Source organism: Carassius auratus, chromosome 5 (genome assembly GCF_003368295.1).
Source record: "Carassius auratus strain Wakin chromosome 5, ASM336829v1, whole genome shotgun sequence".
Lineage (NCBI taxonomy): Eukaryota > Metazoa > Chordata > Actinopteri > Cypriniformes > Cyprinidae > Carassius > Carassius auratus.
The window spans coordinates 30918523-30938624 of record NC_039247.1 but is presented as its reverse complement, the minus strand read 5'-3'; the positions used below and the strand labels follow the sequence as shown (position 1 = coordinate 30938624).

The window sequence follows — 20102 nt, the reverse complement described above, 5'->3', positions numbered from 1 at the left end:
TGATTTTTATAAAAATACTTTTCATTGTCAACTATTTCATTGTGACTGTCAAATTATTTTCAGGGACATTTTATATAAATAATTTCAATATAAAAAAGATAATATTTTTACGTCACAATAAAAAGTAAAAAACAACAACAACAACAACAAAAAACCTGCTATCAAATGTTAACACTGAAACACTGCTATTGTAATAATCACAGTCATTCTTAAAAATCTAATACACTAATATACACTCACTGCTCAAGAAACACTGGTCCCTGATAATAAACCATAAAACAGCAATTATGCCAGATCTGATTAAATCTTAACAGAATCCCAGATGTGTATTTCCTTGACCCTTCGAATCACTCTTTCCAGCAGAAGTCTGTACAGTGCTATCTGGTGTCCTGTATATGTACAGTTTTTACATTTGTGATACTCTTGCTATCTCCAGTACTGTACTGCAGACTATAACAGGGTCAACTGCTCTTGTACTTTTTCCTGCATATGATTTCATGTGTTTGTCGATCACATTTTACTTGCATGCTTATAATAAGTATAAATACTGTATTTCAACACAGTAACATTGATTCAGGATCAGGGGTGAAATGAGAAGTGTGATCAGGTTGGATACGTCTTTTGAAAATGTACCACTTACTGTGAAATCATATTAAAGCAAATAATAATAATAATAATAAAGATCTAAACCATGTTCAAAGAGTTTTTTGTTTCTTTGTTAGTTATATATTTAATGGACACATTCATGTTTTTGGATTTGTAAAGTATAAAATAATTTTTTTTTACAGAACAACCAGAATTGTGACATATCTTTAATAAAATAATGTATTTAAATGTCTGTACTGAAGACTTAAATCACAGGATACATCTCCTCAACTGGATTCTGCTTTGTCTGTCAGCCTTTGGACAATTTTACTAGATTATAACAAACAATAAAAAATAGAATTGTTGATTTAGTGTTTTACATTATTGACAGTTCAAATGATGTATATATGAGATCTTAGCCCAGAATTACTCACAAGAATGTTTGAAATCACCCTTTGTGATCAATTAAAGATGTTACAATATTACTGGCTACAGTTGTTACATTATGAAATACACTTACACTAAGTGTTTTAAAGTAAGTGCAGTGTGATCATCACATTCATCAGATCTGTGCTGCTCAAACAGCTTGTGGCCAGCAGATGGACCCATATTCATGTGCTAAACTCACAAAACTAATTAAGATGTGTTCTTTAGTGAAGCTATGGCGCATACCTTAAAAATCACAAAATAATCATTATTTAATTGAACTGAATTTACTTTAAAGAAAGTCATAATAGAATAATCAGAATAGGCAATAAAGTAAAGTTGATTGACAGGTGTATGTGCTCAGCCAAAGGCATGCGATCACACACACAAACATAAACAGAGGCAGCAGGTGCTCCTACTTGGGCTTTAATTACATGATCTCTGATTCATCTAATTGATATGCTAATGAGGGTGTAATTAATGCATGAGAGATCACATCAGCAACCTCTATCAATTAATGAATAATCATCATATATGGCCTTGCATATGTAATCACACATACATTTATCAGGTTTTTGTTTGTTTGATTTTGTTTTAGCAGAAATGTTTTACCAACAGTGACTTCCTCCCTTGTCTCCCTCCTCCAGCGCTCATCTGTGAATGGTGAATGAAACATATAGCATCCGTGCCATAGACTGAGTGCTGCTGTAGAGCTCTGGTGATTGATGGCCCAACAGACCTCAGGACAATCAGCGTGTGGACGTTCCTCCATTGCTGGGCATTGTCTGTCTGTGTCCATCTGCTGGAGGATGCTATGAGTTCAATTTGTCATTCGACCAGCAACCGTCTCAGCATAATTAAGACTTCAGTTTACGCTGATTCACTCAAATCCATCTCTCCTAGTGCATTAACTCTTGACTTTCAGATTTTTGACATTGTGCACTATTTATTTGTATAGTTTCATCTTTATTCTCCTGAAGAAAGAACATTTTGATGTGATAAGAATGCAATGGAAATACTTCCTTTTCCTGTTTTAGCCACATTTATACGGGAAATGGATGAAAAAAATGTAGAAACGTAATAGTCTTTAGTGAGTCCTACCATTCTATTTGATCATAATGTACCAGTATTTCAATAAAACATATTGGACAATAGCAATTAAAAAAGAGTCAAAACCGTAGTAGATGTTTGAGAAGCATTCTTAACAAAAACAGGCAGAGAGACACATGCACTACAGATGTGCCCGAAACGGACTGAATGCATGTGTGTGTGTGTGTGTGTGTGTGTGTGAGAGAGAGAGACATTGTGTTTTGCTTTGAGAAACACACGAGGGACTCTTTCTGTGTACTCCATCTGCCTCTGACGCCCAGGGGACGGAGAGGAGGTGTGAGTCTGGAAGAGTTAGAATGCACCTCAACAAAGGATTTGACAAAAAGCCTTTAGTTAAATAAATACAAATAGCTTCATCCATGGCACAAACCTTTAACTGCATTTAGCTCCCTGTGTCCACAATATTTAGCAGTTTGGTATGTATCAGCAGAACCTTTTAGATGCATTCACATTTTATTCATGCAGGCTGTTGAAAGTGAAGAATATAAGATATGTGTTTATTTAACTCTGGTGACCGTGTGTTGTATGCACATTCGGGTGGAATATGTTAAGCCATACCTGCAGATACATGCATAGATTTGTGCTTTGTGTTTGTTAAATAAATGTTGTTTTTATATATAACATAAATTAGACGGTCAAAATAGAATTTAAATTACTGATCTTGTTTACATAAGCTACTTCTATAATCTTCAGTGAGACGGTTTAATATGTCAGTAACACTTTAGTTAACATGAACTAATCTTGAACACTTTATTACAGTAATCGGTAACACTTTAGAATAAGGTTCCATTAGTTAATGTTAGTTAATGTATTAATTAACATGAACAAACAATGAATAATACATTTATTACTGTATTTATTCATCTTCGTTAATGTTAGTTAATGAAAATACAGTTATTCATTGTTAGTTCATGGTAATTCACAGTGCATTAACTAATGATAACAAGCACAACTTTTGATTTAAATAATGCATTAGTAAATGTTGAAATTAACATGAACTAAGACTTATAAATGCTGTAGAAGGATTGTTCTTGCTTAGTTCATGTTAACGAAAGTAGTTAACTAACATTAACTAATGGAACCTTATTCTAAAGTGTTACCCAGTAATCTTAATGTTAATTTCAACATTTAATAATGCATTATTAAAATCAAAAGTTGTGCTTGTTAACATTAGTTAAAGCACTGTGAATTACCTGATGGACTGGAGTGCTGTGGATTATTGGGATGTTTTTATCAGACTCTCATTCTGACGGCACCCATTCACTGCAGAGCATCCATTGATGACACACTGATGCAGTGCTACATTTCTCCAAACCTGATGAAGAAACAAACTAATCCTGATCTTAGATAATGAAAAATATTCAACAATTTCAGCGTGTGCAAAATCTACAGTCACTATTTTAATATGAATAACAAAATGACAACATACAAAATGTTTACAGAAAAACAATTAGATAACAATAACAAATACAATTATGGTTCCTTATATTAGAACTTAACCTAAAAATATAACTTATATAGTTTTTGTCATTAAATAAGTCAATATATGAGGTAATCAGTTCATTAATCTAAACCTAAATAGACATTTTCTGTTTCTCTAAATGAAAAGCCTGGTATGTGTTTTAAAAGCACCGTTTCAGTTCAAGGATGTAGATCTATGGTAAAACATCTTTGACACAGTTGACATCTACTGTGTCTGTTGACCAGAGTCTGTCAGGAACAGGTGTAGCAGTCTGAAGTCACTAACTTATGTTTCATCATAAATTAAACATCTTTTGGCATTTTGTGGCGGGGAAGTAACACCATCCCTTTGGCCGCCTCCTCACAATCAGAGGCTAACAGTGCATAGAGGAGATCCGTCTTGAGAAGGTCCCCAATGTGTTTTTGTCTCTTATTCTCTTGATGGCTCTTCATCAGAAGATCAGACTGTGTCTTTTTCACAGAGACAATGTTGAGTCTAGTTCTGCTCATGACTGGAGGAGACTCATCTTCTACATTGGGTGAACCACGAGACCTGTCATGGATGGAAATTAAAGAAAATAAAAATAAAAAGAGATTATATTCAATGACAGTAACATGTAACTCGTCACACTAGGTTACACTAGATACACACGATGATGAAGATGAAGGTTAAAATTGTTTAATAATACATAGCTGACATAGCTATATCAAAGAGATGATTCAATAAACTGTTAATATGTTATGCCTGTATTGCCATAGCAAGAAATAAATGATGAGTTATCGCTGACACACAAAATGTTATACTTATATTACATTTAAAGGACAAATGTGCTCCTCCTCAGATCATCTGAGATGTAGATGAGTTTGTTTCTTCATCAGGTTTGTAAAAATGCATCAGTGTCTCATCAATGGATGCTCTGCAGTGAATGGGTGCCGTCAGAATGAGGGTCTGATAAAAACATCAGAATAATCCACAGCACTCCAGTCCATCAATCAAATGTTTCCCACAGTGAAAGAGTCTTTGTATATACTCAATCAGACATATTGCCTAATCTGTGCATATTTCTCTCTTGATTCAGATGAGAGTACTTTTTCACTGGAGAAAGCAATATTATTGATAGAGGACTTGTATTTTGTCTGAAGCAAAGCATTTTACTGATGGATTTGTGTCTTACAAACATGCAACTTTTCTCAAGGCATTACCTGCTGGACTGGAGTGCTGTGGATTATTGTGATGTTTTTATCAGACTCTCATTCTGACGGCACCCATTCACTGCAGAGCATCCACTGATGAGACATTGATGCATTTCTACAAACCTGATGAAGACACAAACTCATCCTGATCTCTGATGGTCTGAGGGTGAACACATTTTCAGCAAATTTTCTTTTCTGGGAGAACTGTTCCATTAATCATGGAAAAGTTGTGAAGAGGTTGTGTGATCAACAGCTGTACCTCTGAAGCTGGAGCCTCCTGAGGTTTGGCAGACGGGTGATGGAGAACCCTGAGGTCTCAGGACAGGAGCAAAGGCACTCTTCTGTTTGCTGGAGGATGGGAACGATGTGAAGGGCAAGAGGGAGGACGAGGAACTGGAGCCGGGTACAGTGGGGCTAGAGGGCATGACTGAAAACAAGAGTGTTTGGATTATAACAAAATACTTATCTGACTGTCAACATTCATACTGTATTTTCAGCAGAAGGAACTGTGAGTAAAAGTCAAGCAAAGTGAAACTCACTAGCATAAGGAGAGCTGTTTGGGGAGGCGCTGTTAAAGCCGGGTGACCCTGAAACACCCAGATTACTCATGGGCACTGCCCCGTAACTCACATTCATGCCCCCATTGGATCCATAGATGGACTGCTGAGGGGTCGATGCTGAAGGGTAGCCCCGCGGGGACAAACTGCTCGGGTTACGAGAGTAACCTTCAATAAAAACAGGAGAAATCACAATCCTAATACATCCAGCCGGCCGGAGCAGTCGTGGCCTAATGGTCAAGCGTGACCATCCAGTGAATGTGTTGAGATTAGTTATCTATAACACTGAATGAGAGGGTCCTAACCGTGGGTGCTGGTCTGCCCCGGTTCTCCGATGCTCACACCCAGCTGTGTGGGGTAAGAGCTGAGACCCATGACGCTGCCGTGGACCGGGGAGCTCGGCATGGCCTGCAGCTGACTGTGAGCTCGAGGCACGCTGTACAGAGCCTCCGCTATATCTGCAGCCCGTTTCAGCAACATGTCCTGCACAGACACCATATCAAAGAAAAGATGGGACTTTACAGGAGAATCTACTGCAGGGCGATACGGCTCATGCTAGAGCAACTCGAGGGTCAGCCTTTCATTTGAGCGTGCACTGTCCCTTTAAGTAATTCAGTAGCACTGATATTATCTCCTGTACTTCAGTGGTTACCTGATTGCTGGAGCTGTTCCCATAGAGGGATTCAACAACGTCTGCAGCTCTTTTAAGCAGCATTTCCTAAGACAGAGACAATCAATTCAAGAGAGAGTTAAAAGAACAATAAAGGTTTATGTGTACTTTTTATTTCTTAACATATATATAGCAGTATTGACTAACCTTTGCCAGTTTCTCGGGGTCACCGGGATGTCGAGGGATCAGCTTCTGGAGTCTCTGGAAGCCGTAGTCAATAGTTGGCTCATTCAGCGCTAGAGATAATCATACTGAATTATCTGTGTGTGTTATTATGTGTGTAGTTTATTAACAGAATCAGGCAATCGTCTCAGTCTTATTATTAGTCTTGAATACACATAATGTGTGTCTTCTTCATTGGTGGCGCCAAACAGAATTCAGAAAAAATGATAATTCTCCCAAACCATTCTGCATTGCTCAGCCAAACTCCGAACTTCTATGGTATGAGGCAGAAGATGAGAAACATCTGTGTGTTCACCTGTATAAATGAAGCGGCCCGGAGCTCCTTTACAGAACTGCTTGGATTTGTAAGACAGTGTAACTTCTACGAGGCCTGGGATGTGTCGAGGAGGAGTCTGGACTCGGATTGCATGAGGAGTGATGAACTGCAGGAGTAAAGAGAGAAACAGGCTGTGTGTGAGGTTAACCGTTACAGACGGTTGGTCGAACCTCGCTCTGATAGACTCTAGCAAAGCATACCTCGCTCCACACTAGCATGCTCCCGAACACCACCTGCAGACCGTCGAAGAAGTGTTCCCCGATCACCATCACCATCGCCCCTCCAGTGGTCCAGCCTTCACTGGGGCTGACGGCTTTGATACAGGGAGACGCTGTCGTGGAGAAACAGCACAGGTGTAGATGACATTAAAGCTCTCATTTACAGCTGCCCTTCAGACTTCACAGTTAAACGCGTCCTCTCCTTGTATATAACTGTGGATTAATGCAAACCCAATGTGAATCTCACCATAGTCCATGCTAGTCTCCGCCGGCTCGTTTGGATCCGTTCTTCGAGAGCGGCGTCCGTGTTTGGAGTTGTTGTGCACAAACATGTTGTCAGAAACGGCTAGGACTGGACCATCCACACCGACTGTAGTGGACAGAACCACCTAAAGGAACGCAAAGAAAGATTTAATCACACCAAAAAGAGTTCGAAGGAGGAGATCAAGTAGTGCAAAAGATGAACCAAATAGAGAACAATATTAGAGAATCCCTCTCAAGTATTGCTTTCCTCTCACCTCCCTCTTCTTATTGATACACTTCTCTGTTCTCATCCTTCCATGTTCTCATTTATTCTTTAATTAATCTCATTTACAAATGTATCTATTGTTGCATTGCTTCCTGCTGCTATAGTTATTTTTTTTAACATACTTATTTACATGCATTTAACATGCTTTAACATGCTGCTTGGGTTTATCAATCTTCTTGCACAAAGCAAGTCTCAAGCAAAAGGACATCAATGAATTTGACATGATTTCTCCTGATGGTTCGAAAAACATTGAGCTCATATGACAGCTAAAACCCCACCATGCATGGCCATTGTTAAAAAACCTACTTGAAATTCAATGTGGCCTTTCAAACAATTGGGTTTAATGTGATTTCAATTGGATGTTGTTTCAAAGAGAAACCAAAGTTATAGTCAAAATAAAGAATCAAAGTTAGCTGATATAATATGAGACGACTGAGAATATCAGTGCTGACGTGCAAAAGACTGCAGAGCTAAAGACACAACACGTAGAAATGAGAGATGCTGCAAAAGAAGAAAGGTCACACTCCAAAAATATGTAAATAAAGGCACAAAAATGAAGAAGGAAGGACAGCAGGGAAATGAAGAGTGAGGGATGAAATGTCAGATAGTGAAAGACAAGTGGGAGGAAGTAAAGCGTAGGGTCCCCAGCGAGCACTTCCTGGGTCACAGAGCCTGACCTTCCCCATCTGGAGCCCATCACTCAACTTCCTGAAGATATCCTGATGATCCTTGCTTTTTCCTGATCACTCACTCCCTCTCGCTTATGAGATATTGTATTTAATCACTTAATATAAATCACACACTCTGTCTATATAAAACTACAGAACTGCTGAAGATATTACCAGAAATACATCAGAAAGATTACCACTAAAGTGCGAACAACACCTATTCTTGTTATTTAGAGGATTTGTCTTGTTTTCCAGTAAAAACTATATAAAATAATCCGTAAGAAATTGCATACTATATACTTTGTTGTGTGTCTTGAATGTACTGATGTTTAAAAGTTGTTGATTTTCTTCAGGAAAAATGAAATAACATCAAAGACACCAGAATATTTCTGCATTTTGCACAATCATATTTTTAACATGCTGGATACCTGAAACCGTCTCATGTCTCGGGGGTTCCCTGCTGTCTTCAGACAGTTCTGATTGCACTTCAGGAAAAACTTCAGGAAGAATCTGTGGGAAACACACACAAAGAAACATTTTATTCAAGGAAGGTCTGCTTCATTTAGTCTGTTACACACAAACAAATGTAAAGAGAGAAAAAGCACTTCCTGTATGTCTTGCTGTTGACAATGGCTGTGTGTATATGAAGCTCAATAAGATGCCAGCATGAGCTGATGAGACATGCCCTTCTCTGTCTCGTGAGAAATTGTTGGAAAGTGTGTGCATGAGTGAACAATTGCAAACAAACTTCTGCAAACCAGTTCATTAGATTGCATCAGACGTGTGATTTGTTTTTGAATCTGGCTTCATTACTTCTGATTATGAAAAGCAGATAGAAAACACATCTCCATTGTCAGACAAGGATTTTTCTCTAATATTTTACTGGGACTCGTGCAACCAGTAAAGAGGGGGTGTTTGACACCCCTGTTCAAAACTATATCTAAACTTTGAATTCAACTAAAGTAGGCCTACATATTTCACACATCATCAGCACACAGATTTATTCTCTTAATAAATGCTGCCTGGATAATGTTCTGACACAGAAGCCATCCTCTTCCTCAAGTATAGCTTCTCAGTGCTTCTGCATATCGAATGCATCTCAGATTGTCATTCCACACTGAATCAGCAAGGCTTTGTTTACTAGACAGCCATAACAGTAATTCATTCAACATTGGGATTAATACACTTAGATTCAGATGCAAAAACATGGTCAAATATTAATAGCTGGTTTAATAAGAAATATCCCCAGTAATGCTCCAGCAGCTTTTCATGTAACATTTTGTGGATACAGTTTTTATAAACTGCACCAAGGGGAACAATTAATTGTCTGTAGTGGTACTTTTGATCGGTACTTTTTAAGAAAGGACACTCTCTAAACTCTGCATCTGAACCGCTGTCTCTCTCTCATAACTTGTCAAGGTTTTGTGTGCCGTTTCATGCCCTACCCGAGCTCCACGTACCATTCTGTTCACTTTCACTACATGATAAACATCTGAGCCCTTAATGAAATCCCAGAGCGCAGCTGCAAGCAGGCAAATGAAAGCACATGGGCCACGCAGCATTAACATGCATTAGTCACTCCTCCACTCACTTAGCATGCAAATCTCTAAGCCTCGCTGCCTCACACCTTCTGCCATGGATCCATTCACCGCATCATAATTAGACCCGTCTTGCATAATTAATTAGGACTCCTGGAGAACCTTGCAACTTCAGCACAACACCCTTGCGTCTCTGTTGTGTCATGAGGAAAAGTCTAATAATAACACTGTCAGGTTTGCACTGTTCTGATATTTAGGTTAACTTCACCGAGGACCAGTGAAACATATTTGGAACTAAACTGATTCAGAAATAACACTTTCAAAGTTCACTGGGAAAAACTGTAAATGCTACAGCTTTTCATTGAAATAAGAGAGAAAAAAAGTTTTATAAAAAACTCGTATTTATTGACATATAGGTAAAATAAAAATTTGGATGATGAGCTATTATATAGTTAGTCCAGTAACCAAAAATGAAATACAATACCATAAACTAAATTCTGGACGAACTGTATTAAAATGTGTCAAATCACGTCTTGAAAGATCAAAAGAACAGCCTTTATATGAAGCTTTTGTAACATTATAAAGATCTTTACTGACACTTTTGATCAATTTAAATGCATCCTTGCTGAATAATATCAATAATTTCCTTTTTCTCTCTCTTTTTCTCCTATTTTAATAGTAGAGTATCATGGTTTCCACAAAAATAATAATGATATAATAATATGAAATGTACCAAAAGTACCAAATCAGCATTTAAGAATGATTTCTGAAAGATCATGTGACGCTGAAGAGTAAATGCAACTTTGCTGTCACATTACACTTTACAATATAATAAAACAGTCCTTTTGATATATCTATCTATCTATCTATCTATCTATCTATCTATCTATCTATCTATCTATCTATCTATCTATCTATCTATCTATCTATCTATCTATCTATCTATCTATCTGTCTGTCTATCTATCTAGCTATCTATTTTATTGTTTTATTGTGTTAGTTAGCTGTAATTTTTTTACATTTTCTTACCTAATCACAATAACCCAACAGTGTTAAGATTAATTGTAATGTGCAATGAAAAAACATGATTTTTGTGCATTGTTAAAAACTGTGTTTTTGCAAATGAACTCTTACATAGTTTTGATTACTATTACTATTATTATACTGAAAAAAGAAATATGCATTAATGAATGAGTAGATATTTATAGACGTGACATTGTGATCATTTTGAATCTTCTTGCCATTTCTTGTGGAATTCTAAGAAACTGTAAGAAATGTTCTTGTAATATTTAAGACTTGAATAGTAAGTGATCTTCAGAAACAGAGTCAGAAGCATCACTCATCAGCACTTCCTCTTGTCCATCTCACCTCTGTCCCGCTCCGTCTTAGACAAACAAAACAGTGTCATGACACAGAGAGAGAGAGAGAGAAGGGGAGGACAATTAGGAAACCAGATGTGCAGCATCCAAACACTGAGACGCTGAAAGGTTTGAGCAGCAGTACATCAACGCCTGTGAGCCACATGTGTGTGAGAACCACCGCTCGTCTGACAGAGATTGAGCTCATATCAGCCCAAAACAACAACTGAGGATGAGCCATTCGTTCACCAGAGCTACCTACAAACACCAGCTGCTGATATGCACTTTCTGTATCTACTGGAGTCATCCTCAAATATGCAATCCAAAAAATGGGGCGAGAGGGTTCAGATCTGGCATTGAATGAGTGTTGTAGGTGAGGATTGTGGGTGAGCCTCGGAGGGTTTTGGGGAGCAGAGGTTAGCCAGGGCTGGTCATAAATACTCTGGGCTCCCAGAATCCCTTGGCAGACTTTGAGGCCAGACTGGTCGAGGGGTTAACAGGCCACGTTCCCGACCTCTGACCCCACTAACAGGGCACACATAGCAGCTCTAAAAACCACCACATACCTCACCAGGACCTTTCACACTTGCTTCCACTACTAAGAAAAATAGAAGCAACTAACCAACATTTCTGGACTCATTTCTGGACTCATGTCTTTTTATTATTATTCTTGTAAGAGCTTCTATTTTATGTTATTTAAACTGTGAAAATATATATGAAAATATAAGTGATACCATTTGAAAAATTAACATTATTTCATTGCTGTCAGCATGCACTCGAGCATGCACTCCTCAAGATGTGCTAATCCTGATGATGCATGCTTTTCCAGTTCTGTGCTGCAACTGAAGCATGGGCATGTCACCAATTTGCTTATTTGATTAGTTACTTAGAAACTGCACAGAATCTCTTTTGCGTTAATTAAACATCATACATGTTCTTTGTTTTTCAGTCCTATGAGCAGTTGACTCACTCAGGACTTCAAAAACAGTCTCAAAGATCACTAGAGAACTAGCAGTTTTCCTTCAGTTAAGAATATTCTCCTTCCTGTTGCATTAACTTATGTCACATTTTGTTTCTGTAAATGCTTGTGCATATTTTCTGTTAAACAGTTTGTAAACACTGTAGTAAAAGGTGTTAAATTAATTGATGGTATACATACATACACTGACATAAACACATGGTCCTTTCATAGCTATAACTGCATTAGTTTATTTATGTATATATATATGTTGTTGTTGTTGTTTTTTTAATCAAGTATGGTCTTGGACATTTTTTCATATATATATATATATATATATATACAGATTTATTTAACCATTGCAGAAAAGGAAAGCATGTCATTTCTGCACAATCCTTCATCTTTGTGGGGAAACAAAGGCAGAGCAATCTGCATGAACACAAGAGTGACAGACAGGAGAAAAGAGGAAGAGATGTCTGCTTAATTAGCCAGTAATGATAGGATCTGACAAACAACATCTGTTTCCAAACTGACAGTGTGTTTATGTGTTTTAGTGTTTAAGTCTATGTGTGTGTGTGTCTGTGTGTGTGTGTGTGTGTGTGTTTGTGTTGGGGGGGTTGAATGGAGGATGCCAGCACTCACTTTCCTGAACGTCTCAAACAGAACAGCTTGTGTGATGGGGGGGGGGGGTTAATACTTTTGAAAGGCACTGTATTTTTTTCCCACAGATACTTCAGAATATGCTTAACTGCCTTGCCATCCACTTATCTTGAGATATTTTAACTATAAATGTCCCCTCCACCACATTTACTGTCATGTGTGTGTGTGTGTGTGTGTGTGTGTGTAAAGGCATTGGTGCTTGACTGTCTTAAATTTCACTAATGAGTTAATGATGCCCCCTGGTGCTAGCCTGGCCCCTTGTGTGTGTGTGTGTGTGTGTCCTCTCAATCTGGAGGAGATCCCACTTTCTCTGCAGAAATACACTCTTGTCTGTGCATATGACACAGTTTTAGGATATATTCATCGGGACAGATGCCCTGAATTAGTTGACTTCAGAAGCGTGCAGTTGTGAGAGATCAGACAATGCAGACTCGTGTGTGTGTGTGTGTGTGTGTGTGTGTGATGACTCTGTCAGGACTCCGGTCAGGGTTTATAGGGCCATTGACAGCGTCCCAGCAGGCCTGCTGTGAGATCTGTCAGTCTCTCCTCACACTCCTGTCTGCATGTACACATTTGCTGTGGATTAGCCACGCACATTATATTTTAGCAGCACAGGCATCCCTGTTCCTCAGAAATCACCTTTCCAATTCATGCCGTCAACTGAATGTAAAGCAGATGGACTCCAATCAAAGGTTAGAAATATTAAATCTCAAAAGTTGATCCAGAAAAATTGGACTAATGTCAAGTGTCATATCAAATACTTGTAATTTCTTGTTTTTTTATTTATGTATTTTGCCATAATGTGGAATATGGAGTTATTTAAAGCTTCTATTTGTTCGCTTCAGGTTGCAACACAAAATGTGAAAACGAAGGGTTTTGAAACTCTGGCTATGGAAATTAGCATCAGGGGTGTGAATACTTTTGTAAGGAGCTGCTTACTGTTTTAAAAAATATAGACTTTTTTTTTCCTTTTAATTTTCTGTTGGTTGTCTATCTCAGTTATCTGATCTACATTGGTCCAGGAAGTTCTGCTAGTGATTTCACTCATGTAGAAACAACAGAAGTGTAAATGAGTTTGGCAGAGATCAGAACTGCTTCCATCAACACTTCTGTGCATCCTCTGATTGATACGGATCACATGAGGAGTGAAAATCGATAGCCTGCATGTACTGTAAGTCGCTTTGGATAAAAGCATCTGCTAAATGCATGAATTTAATACGCCAACTTTTGCTACTGGCCATATGTGTAAAGAGTTTATTTATTTTTCTGCTTGGCCTGTGTTTGTTACTCTTGGGTTCTCTCCAGCTTCAGTTGATTGTCTTTCTATTGATCCAGTAGTATTGCTCTCCCCTGGGTTTGATTAGCAAAGTGAGAGGAGACAGATGGCACTATTCCTATTACTCAGACTCCCCCAATCAGAAAACTAATTGCAGATACAACTACAGATGTAAAATAATATGATCAGTCTTTAAAACAACAGCCCAAGTGTGTGTTTTTTATTTTTTATTATATCATATTGATGATTTAAGTTTGCTTGCACCAAACCCACCCTGTGCTTGATCCCCTTTCAACCCTGTCTCTTTTCCACAGGTCTTTCTTCACCCCCACGGGTCGCACGTATTGAACCTGTGTGGTTCTGAGCTGCTGAGCCTCAAGCTGTTAGCCACACAGCTGTACATCGAACACTCAAGAGAAGCTTGGAAAGACCAGAGCCTTTAGGAACAAACACTGTCTTTCTTCACCTATGAACCCATTCATATTTAGCGCTTCTACTTTGACAGACTTCTCCTAATCCATTTCAGGCCTGTTTTGCATAACACTAAAACACCGGAGATTAATTAAATCCACACTTTTACACAAAGTCACATGTAATTAACTGGATGGCTACATTGCATAGACTATCATTTTTATGCAGTTAATTATAAATAGTATAAAGTAACGTAAACCCATTCTTTAACCCAATCTCTTTTACCATTTAAAACCAAAATGTGTCGCCGAAGCATCAGTCGTGGATCGTTGGATTAACTAAGGTCTTTCAATCTGTTTTATTCGAACACATGCACAAGCACATGACATGCAATTATATAAACCAACTAACATTAACAAAGAGGTTCAAATGTGCAGAAATGAGTATGCAGTATAACATGTGGACAGGTAATGATAAAGCTAGACTGCGAGAAGAGCCGAGGGAAGATGTGGGGAGCAAGATGTGACAAAAGCCTCCTTCAGGATCAGCTGAGAGCTATTCTCTCCCCTTCTGCTCTTAACTGGATTAGATGAGGAGAAAAGAGAAGGGGACGGAGACAGACAGAGCAGCAGGTCCAAACAAAACGGACACAGATTAAAAAAGGAGGGGGGTGTAGGTGCTTTGGGATCACAACTCCCACATGCTCCGGGGAGGGATCCCGATGGGGCTGACTAATTATATCAATATTAGGGGGGAAGACGAGAGAGAGAGTGTGAAGGGTATTAAAACTAGCCCAAAAAATCGAAATAAGGTAGAACTTAGGCCTGAAAAATGCTATTTTCTAGAAGATCTTCTAACAGATAGACTATTGTATACACATACTGTTGGATATTTTGGATAGAATTAGCATCTGCCAGAAGTGTATCATAATGAGACAATATTTAAACTACAGCGCAAATAATAATAATAATAATCTAAAACTCAAATTTTATTGGAACTCTGGGTAAGTCTGGCCGTGTTTGGAGAATTGAAGACAGGACAGAAGGAGAGAGAGAGAAAACTATAAAAACAGCTGTGGTGCTAACGAATTCTGGGAACATCTAGGAGACAAGAGACCATTTTATTCGGTCTTGACTTGAGAAAATCCTCAGAGACGCTATATAAACCATGTCAGCTTCAACAGGATATCAAGCAAGATATCTGACACCATATTATCCACATCTCTGAAGGACAGCGTGGGCTAGTCAGCTGACTTTCACTGAAATATTGACTCTCTACTATTCTCCTCTTTATAGAGCTGCTTTACAACAGAACTGAATTTTGTTTGCATTCTTGAAACATTATGTTCCTGTTTATCACTGTAAGGCTGCTGAGGCACAATCTGTACTGTATAAAGCGCTGTATAAATAAAAGTGACTTGACTTGGTCCAGCTGAGGGAGACAGAGTGATTCAGTATTTGCATGAGAGCACTTACATATAGGGCATTTGAGAGTTGTTCTTCTTCTTTTTGTACATACTGGTAAAAACATTTATAGCCTGAATGCACTGTAAGTCGCTTTGGATAAATGCGTCTGCTAAATGCATGAATGTAAATGTAGTGAATAGAAAAAGGGGAAAATAAGTAAGAAACGGATTCCTTCTCATCAAGAAAGTAAAGAATGAAGAAGAAAGTATCTGGTCATCCTAAAGGTCAAGTTACTGAAACTCTTCACATAGTGACCAAGTGTTCAGTTCTCCAGAACAGAGTTGAATCACAAATCCTTACTGTGGAGTGTGTGCATGTAACCCATTCAGACATGTTCAAAACACAAGACTGTGTCCGGACTTACCTGTCGATGATGACGGGGTCAGATGGCGTCTCGTTGCGATTGCCGCAGCTTTTTTTCTCACAGCAGCGACTTGGTGTGAGAAAGAGAAGATAATGAATGATTAAAACTTGCTCCATAACACCACTACAATTAAGACTCAGAAAAGGCAGGCCAGCAATCTGTCACACTGATTGTGAATGATCAAGCTTCTCCAGCACACACACACACACACACACACACCGTGGGTGGACCTCCTGTCTGTTCAGGGCACGTCACCCCCCCCCCCACACACACACACACACAATCCCCCATCTCATGCACCACGCCACCAGCATAACAAAAGTGCCCCCCACCCCTGGCCATCTGCCTATATGCTTTCTCCGTTCCCCCCCGTCAGACAGAGTCACTCCCCAGCTGTGTCTCCTGCCCTCTGCACCCCGTCCCCATCAGCTCTGTTATTAACCAGCTGTGAGCGCCCACTCGGGCATCTGCTGGCTACACAATAGGGGCAGAGCCAGATCTGACCCCCCCTGCCCTCCCTAACGCTGTCCTCCAGCCTGAGGTCACCGCACACCCTCCGTCTTCTCCGTCTCTTTTCTAGCGCAGCTACCATCCACTCCTTATAGACATGTGCTTATTCTGTACAGAAGACGTGTGGTATTTATGCCATTAGAGTGAAACTGACTCTAGAAATATGGCTTGGGTTAGAAAGCAGCTGGACATACAGCATGTCTTATACACAGCAGCTCCTACTTCTATTTTTGACTTGTTATCTAAGACTAACCCTTTATTTTTCAGAGTGTAGGTGGAGCTGTGATCTAAAAGTGGCATTACACGGTGAACTGAATCTGCTGCATGCTCTCCTGAGTTGCACATTGAAGATAACTAGATTTGATGGTGTTTTCTCTCACCTGCACATGACTTCATGAGTTAGCAGAACACGGCACATTTCTGGATTCTTGTTCTGTCCTTCATATGATATGGGCTGAACCATGCAGAACAGAATAAAAAGAGGTCAGCGACTCATTAAAGTTGTGACTACACGACGTTTAGCTCAGAAGAAGGTGGTGCTGCTTTACCTGTTTAGTGACAGAATCAATGAGACGAGCATAAAGGTCTTGTTCTGTGCGAACACCTGTGATCAAAAACAAAGTTAGCAGATCGCTGATACAGAAGAGACTTTAATTAGGAACCACACTTCCATCGGGTCAAACAGAATCAGCTCTGTCCTTGACAAATCAAAAATAAGAATTTGAAATGTTCATTTAATGCATAATATAATCACCTAATTTTAATTTTAATTTGATGTGCTATAATAAAAGTTGATCCAACAAACAGAACAATATCTAAATGACATAAATATTTCTATATAGTGATGATAAATGAGGAGCATACCATTACTGTAGAGGAGCTGGAGTTTGTAGTGAGTTCCATTATTGGTCTTCTCCCCCGTCTGCTGATTTCGCAAAATTAACATTTAAACAAGTGTACAGTAATGTCAACTATACAAAGGTACTGCAATATATGCCATTGGTGCATTCACCACTCAGAAGCGAATGGTATTACTGGTAAAGATTTCGTTTGCATCTCTGCAGTCTTGTTCAGATTGATCAGGGATGGGTCAGAAGGAGGGAGACAGATAGCAGCTTACTGTTGTATCGTAATGTTAAATGCAAATACCATTTACATTACAGTACGCCATGTGATACTGTAAACCTAAGCCTTGTGAAAATAGCACTAGTTTTAAGAGTCTGAGAACCTGCCTGATGTTAAACTCTAGGAAACATCATCAGAAATCCAGTTACGTTGAGTCGTGTGAAGCATGCTGTAGAATATACCTTGTCCTGCTCCACGAAGTCAACAAACGCTGTCCTCTCCACCTCCACGGGCTGCCCGGTACGGTCATACAGTCCCAGAACAAAGTGGAAGAAGTTGGACTTTCGGAGATTGGAGGGAGGCTGCTTCTCAAAGTGAGCACGGGATAAAGCCACTCCACTACATGTGTAAGGTTTGGGAGGAGAAACACAGATGGCTGATTTATCCTTTTTTCACACTGTTTTCAGACTGTGTGCACAGTTCAGTTCAATATACTGATACAGAGGCATCGACTAAATACAACATAGTTCTTAATGCACGTCTCTGACAGGATGATAATGACAAATACTTCAACATCTGAATCTCCACTGAATCCACCAATAACAATGCTTGTGTCTGAAGCCTCATAGCCCAGTCTTGCTGAAAACAGCAACTATTTTAAGCCTAAAAAGTTTATTTTGAGCATACTGTAGTGACGCTAAAAAATATTAGGAAAAAGTTCAGATTGTATTACTTACTCCCACCAAATTAAAAAAATTAGTTGTAATTGTTCTAATAATAGATCATTTGATTAAATAATGAAAACGGGCATTAATTAAAAAAAAAACCTGCAATTACTAAATACACTGTAGATAAGATATCAGACTAACAGCTAATTAATAAATAATAATTAATATAGATATATGTCTAACAACAAACAGCTGTCTATGGCCGAGTGAGTGCTCTCTTAGATATTTTGTAGAAAGGCAGCTCTGTTCATATCGATTATCGATTTATAGAATTATGAAATCAGAGACAGAAGAAACTTTTAGATTTGTGTGTTTTCGTTCATCTAAATCTAATCGGAAGTGTTCTCACCACTGCAGTCCACTTTTAATCATCTGATTATTCACTTATAAATCGGCCGATAATGAATGAACAGATTCTTAAAGAATATGACGCTATGAGCAGGGGATGCACTCGGTGCTCGAGCGCTTTCAGTCTCTTTAATATGATCATCATTATTATAGTGTTGTGTCTGTCACCTCCAGCTCTGGGAGATACTTCTACGAGGTTATGGAAAACAAAAGATACTCTACAGAATACTACTCGCTTAATGTTAATAATATACACATAAACAATAATAACGCACGTGTTATTGAAGATAAATATTTCGACAACTCTTATAATCATTTAATCTGATACTTAGTTTAATCTTGCATTTATGCTCTGTTGTTTTTGATGGTAAATAAATAGTTTAACACGATCTGTGCGCGTGCTGTATCGGCTATAATCAGAAGACATGGACAGTTGATGAAGATGTCTTTTTTTCTTCTTTAGGTAGTGTTTTCACTTTGATTTAAAGCGCTGCGCGTGCATCCGAGCAGAACGTACCTCTGTGCCGCTGTGTTTGCGTCAATCACGCCGATATTCCGCGCCCAGGAACGAACAGGATCCATTTCTGCTTCAAAACTCCCCACTTTCAACCCAGTGATGTCTCTAGTCGGGTGATCTTGACTCCCGAACATTTCCGACAAGTTTGCAACGACAAGGCAACCTCCAGTGCAAATCCACAATCAAGATGTTCTGGAAATTCTGCGTCTCTCTCAGAAGATGAGGCGATTTCCCCAGTGTGTAGAACACCGAGAGTCTCCGAAATAGTCCGTGAGGCTGTCTGCTCCGTGCTTCTTCTTCTAAGTTCCTCGGAAACTTGCAGTCTTGGCGTATACTGGTCCTTCTTCGAGACCCATTCAAACTGTCCGCGCGCGCGCGTCACCTGCAGTGCGCGCTCCGCCGAGCACCGTTCACTTCACCAACAGCGTCTGCAGATATAAAGACACTCGAGCTAGGAGTTACACCATCCACGAGATGCTCTGAGGAGCTGATGTGCTGTAACAGCCCAGGATGGACATCTGATGCTGCTGCAGGACCCACGGGATGAAAAGAGGAGGAGCGAACCCGGAGAAATATATCCAATGACTGTTCGCTAGAATATACTCAAAGGACATCAAGTTTTATTTATTTTTTTTATTTAGATTGTCATTTTCAGTTCATGTCTGTCCGTTGGACTAGCCTTTTAAAGCACATCAGTTGCCAAATTATTCAAACAGGACACATCTTTGGAAACGAAATTAGACACAAGAGAATAAAATGTATTTGCTGCACGGATTGACTTACTCTTTATAGTCATGCTCATTAATTGTTTGTTGCTAGGACTATTTTTCTAAATGATTTAGAATGAAAAATGTAGTCTTATAAACCGCCAAACGTAACGCATCTGTAACAAAGAGGAAGGAATAGTAAATGTGTTTGAACGACTGGCATCTGCGGGTGGAGAGCAGCAGACGGACGAGACAATGAGATTTTGCTCAACTTTTTTTA

The 20102-nt window shown here is 39.0% G+C and overlaps 1 protein-coding gene across 2 annotated transcripts; it reads right to left on the bottom strand.

Annotated features, from left to right (window-relative positions):
• Positions 1-3401: 3401 nt before the first annotated feature.
• LOC113086105 (transcription factor COE2) lies at positions 3402-19643 on the bottom strand. 2 transcript variants are annotated; one of them, XM_026255323.1, is made up of 16 exons: positions 19116-19643; positions 17765-17921; positions 17322-17382; positions 17006-17061; positions 16838-16911; positions 15948-16016; positions 8346-8427; positions 6968-7109; positions 6703-6833; positions 6482-6608; positions 6151-6239; positions 5986-6051; positions 5639-5816; positions 5316-5501; positions 5036-5203; positions 3402-4135 (listed from the first exon to the last, which is right to left on the bottom strand). In XM_026255323.1, exons 1-16 carry the CDS (start codon positions 19247-19249, stop codon positions 4113-4115), a joined length of 1743 nt encoding a protein of 580 aa, XP_026111108.1. In that variant the 5' UTR covers positions 19250-19643; the 3' UTR covers positions 3402-4112. The 2 variants fall into 2 exon arrangements, with proteins under 2 accessions (XP_026111108.1, XP_026111111.1); XM_026255326.1 differs by having other exon boundaries at positions 17322-17379; positions 19116-19249.
• Positions 19644-20102: the final 459 nt, after the last annotated feature.